Raw genomic sequence first — 4,210 nt, forward strand, 5'->3', positions numbered from 1 at the left:
TTGTTTTTTCTTTTTTTAAATTTCTTTCTCTCTCTCTCTCTCTCTCTCTCTCTCTCTCTCTCTCTCTCTCTCTCTCTCTCTCTCTCTCTCTCTCTCTCTCTCTCTCTCTCTCTCTCTCTCTCTCTCTCTCTCTCTCTCTCTCTCTCTCTCTCTCTCTCTCTCTCTCTCTCTCTCTCTCTCTCTCTCTCTCTCTCTCTCTCTTTCTCCTTTGAACCTAAGTTAAGCACCTTGGCCCCAGAAGAACGCTCTCTTTGGACTGTCTCCGAGTATCGTTGGAATCATAATTAAACTTGATTCCATTCGATTTGACTTCACCTGAAAAGGTGCATCAGAGCTGAGACTGTAAGCTGTCAATTCTAGGAGTTTTGTTAGATTCGAAGGAATCGATGGAGCCAGTCAGCTCCTCAAGCGTCATTGTTTGGTCCCCACATTTAGAACGAATTCAACCCTCAAATTGCCAAAATGGGTTTGAACTTCAGGACTGAATGACTGATGTGGGAACAGGAAGCCTGCACTGCGCTATCACAGACCAGGTTAGTTCTGCAGATGCTGGAAATCCAAGCAACACACACGAAATGCTGGAGGAACTCAGCAGGCCTGGCAACATCTATGAAAAACAGTACATTCGACGTTTCGGGCCGCGACCATTCAACAGCCCGCACTGTCCTGCCCTGTTGTCACTGGAGGTGTGAGGGGCATCTGTGGAACGAAGGAAGGAATCAGCGAAATAAAGGCAGAGTTTGGGAAATGTCGGACAATGAATGACTTTTTCATTCGTAATTTGTTTTTAACAGATCAGTCAGTTGCTAACAATGTCGCCACCTCAACCCGATGGTACGTGACAGCATATGGGAGGGTTTCCGATCCCCGCTCTGACTGGTCAGTGTCAGTCACCCTGATTTGCGTGGATTCCCTCCCGGGTGTGAATGGCTCTATAACCGGGTTCCACTGGCAGCGGCGGTCAGTCAGTCACAGATCCATCGACAGGCAGGAGGCAGGAAGCTGACGGGCAGCAACGATGCGGACGCTGTGTTTTTCTGGTCTCTGGCAGTGTGTCTGGGCTGTAAGTACAGGCGGCAAGACTGCACCACCAGTGGTGGCTGAGGTGGGTCTTGGGGGGTCAGATTAAAGAGTCAATGTTAAAATTGAATTCCTGTCTTTCATAGCTGGAGAGTCCCAGACTCTGGCTCAGACTCCGACCGTGTCGATGAGACCAGGAGCCACGGCCAGGCTGAATTGTGACATCGGATCAAAGGATGACAATCGTGAGAACTGGTACATGCAGACTCCGGGAACAATTCCACAATGGATCCTAAATGACCATGATTCCTGGAATAGCCTAAACTACGCCCCTGGGATTAGCAGTGACCGTTTCACGTCGACAGTCAACAGCGCCGGCACCGAGTATCAGTTAATCCTAAACAGGGTGGAGATGAATGACGCTGCCGTCTATTACTGCGGAAAGTGGGCTACACGAACCAGTACTTTCGGCCGTGGGACAAAGCTCTTTGTTACAGGTAGGTGTCTAGGAAATATCTCCTGCAATAACCACGGCATAAATACGGCCACCCGGCAATTAATAATTTATACGTTATAATTTCCTAGCGAGTATTAAAGTGAAAGTATTGATTTACAATTTAATCGTGTTTCGAGTTCAACGTCAGTTTTACGGGACGGAGTTGTGTTTGGTGAATTGTTACCTTCTCTTAATGAAACATTTCTCTTTTCGATTGGGTTTTCCGACAAACTATGATTTAACATTTTATGATCATTAGTGCTATTTCTGTTCTAGTGTTAGTTTGTCAGTTTTTATGTTGTTTTGATAGGAACGAAAGAGAAGGGACACAGTGGGGCAGGCCTTTGCCGACTGAAGACAGTCCATGACAATACATCAGAACGACAGGTTTCAAGTTATTGTTCAGCACATTCCCGCGAAACATCCCTCGGACAGTTACTGGACTTGCTGTCCTCCCAGTGAGGGTGGAACTCTCCTCCAGCACCCATCAATTAAAATATCCTCTCCCAGTGCCCAGCCCTCGCCTCCTGGCGCTTTGATGCCAGTGTGTCTCTCAATTCCGGGAATGACTCAGTGCCAAAAAGCTTCACCCGTTGGAGTAGATTTCCAGTATTCCATTTTAAGCAATACGCACTGTCCTCCATGGGCACTGCACTGTCTTTCAGTGAGACTCGCAGCCCCACTCAATGAACCTGAAACCTTTCATTTGCACTCTGTCAAATTGTGGAGGACCCGGAAGCGATTAACTCCACGGGGTATGTACTGTTTTATAGACGGTAGTAACTATATTTTACTCTGAGTATACTTACTATCTTTTAAATATTGAAAGTCTGCACTTTGTGTATATATGATGTCAATAAACTTTTATAGTTTTGTAAAGAAAAATGACGAGAGATCGTTCGCGTTGTGAAACACGCCTTTTTTTTTGTTCTCGTTCAGCTCGGCAACTCCCGGACCCGTCAGTGAAACTGCTTGGGCCATCAGCCGAGGAGATCTCCGCTAAAGGAGCGGGCACCTTAGTTTGCCTGGTCAGTAAATTGTCGATCGGCTTCCCTGTCGTCAGCTGGACAGTGAACGACAGTCCGACGAGCAGTGAGGTGCAAACCAGCGGGGTGACTCAGAACGCGGACAAAACCTTCAGTCTCAGCAGCTACCTGACGGTGCCCGGCGCAGACTGGAGCAGTGGGAAGAGGTACTCCTGCTCAGTTCAACAAGGAGCAGCCTCGACAACATCCGCAACAGTCACACAGTCCAGCTGTTAAACAGAGCGCGGCTTCGGCCTTGTTTGTTCCCGATTAACGGGAGATCATAGCCTTGTATCTTTCACCTCTACCTCTCTCACTCGCTCTTCACTGTACTTCCCTTCTGTTCCGCTCTCTGTAGTTTCCACTGTGGTGTTGGAATATTTGTACTCTGATTTGAGGCGGATTTTGTTCTTTTTCCTACTGAGAGGCTACACGGTGGTAACGCGGGCAGTTACTTCTTGAAATTTCAGGCTGTGAATGGTTTTCTCTGAAATTGGGGTTGGTTTAATTAGAATAATTAATAAACGTTTTGTGATACATTATCAGTATCAGACTGACAACCGGTAATGGTGACTAACTACCAATAAAGATGATCAGTGCAGGAATGATTTCTGTGTGCTCCTTTCGTCTTCTTTCGTGTTTTCCCTATTCTGATACCGAGTGGGAGGAGGGAAGAGAGAGGAGACTCGTCTCTCTCTGGTTCGTGAAGTTCAGGAAATCTCTCCGGGAGCCTTGGACACCGAATATCAGCAACGAAAGACGGGAAGTTCCATTGCGGAGATACTGGAAAGAATCGGGTCAGGGTGGTGGGTTGACTGTGAGGCTGCGATGTAAAATGAGAACAAAGCAGTTGGTTTTGGGAAGGTTAGTAAAGGAAATGAACATAAACGTGGCTGGAAATATTCAGTTTCTGTAGCAACACTGGTGGAGAGAGGAATAAATTGTAATTGCATTCCGGGCTAATGAAGTTTTGCCAGAAATGACCAATACTGACACAAACTGGACAGTCTGGTTATCTGAGACAGTTGAAATAAAGACCGGGTCACAAGGTTGATGTTTAAGTTCTGTTCCTCAATTATCTATTGAGCGATGGCGTGTCGTGCGGGAGTCCGGAGACAAAGTAGTTCGGGATTTGGTTCGGCGGATTAGTTCCGGATCACTTTTCCACTTCCCTCTCAACTGTACTCTCGGCCTCCCTCCCATCTCCTTCGCAACCCCACCCACTCCGCCAATGCTTCCTAGACTGAAACCTTATCTTCTCCCCATTTGCAGCGCCACTGCAATCATTTCCCAACCCTGTTCCGAATTTAATCCTTCCTCTCCCTCCCCACCAACTCGCTCAGAGCCCTCCACCGCTGACCCCGCCTCATCCCCTTGCCGTTACTTCGATGGACGGGGTAGTCGCCATTGGGCGATTCAGTCCGGGATTTCAAACAATGACTGTTTCCCTCGGCTTAGCATGATAATGGTGGCAGAGGGAGGAAGAGTGTGTGTGTCAGAGAAAGAGAGATATACACAGAGGGAAGGAGAGATGGGATGGATAGAGAGAGGGGGTGACAGAGAAACAGCCGATAGCGAAGGTGAGATCAGAGAATGAAACGCCCAGGAGACAGAAAGGCGAGAAGGGAACCGGTTGGGAGAGTTGCGGGATGGGTAACAGAGGGGAGGT

At 47.8% G+C, this 4,210-nt stretch overlaps 1 protein-coding gene across 1 annotated transcript; it reads left to right on the forward strand.

Annotated features, from left to right (window-relative positions):
• Positions 1–812: 812 nt before the first annotated feature.
• LOC134337174 (immunoglobulin lambda-1 light chain-like) lies at positions 813–3,125 on the forward strand. The gene is made up of 4 exons (XM_063032006.1): positions 813–834; positions 956–1,063; positions 1,167–1,517; positions 2,456–3,125. The coding sequence occupies exons 1-4, from the start codon at positions 813–815 to the stop codon at positions 2,776–2,778; spliced, it is 804 nt and encodes a 267-aa protein (XP_062888076.1). The 3' UTR covers positions 2,779–3,125.
• The last annotated feature ends 1,085 nt before the right edge of the window (positions 3,126–4,210 follow it).

This window comes from Mobula hypostoma, chromosome 24, assembly GCF_963921235.1.
Source record: "Mobula hypostoma chromosome 24, sMobHyp1.1, whole genome shotgun sequence".
NCBI lineage: Eukaryota > Metazoa > Chordata > Chondrichthyes > Myliobatiformes > Myliobatidae > Mobula > Mobula hypostoma.

Excerpts from the sequence above, each read along its gene's own strand:
- LOC134337174 (XM_063032006.1), top strand. The coding sequence starts at position 813 with ATGTCGCCACCTCAACCCGATG. Across the intron at positions 835-955 it reads GTCGCCACCTCAACCCGATG|CGGCGGTCAGTCAGTCACAG; the intron begins GTACGTGACAGC and ends TTCCACTGGCAG. Across the intron at positions 1,064-1,166 it reads TCTGGCAGTGTGTCTGGGCT|CTGGAGAGTCCCAGACTCTG; the intron begins GTAAGTACAGGC and ends TGTCTTTCATAG.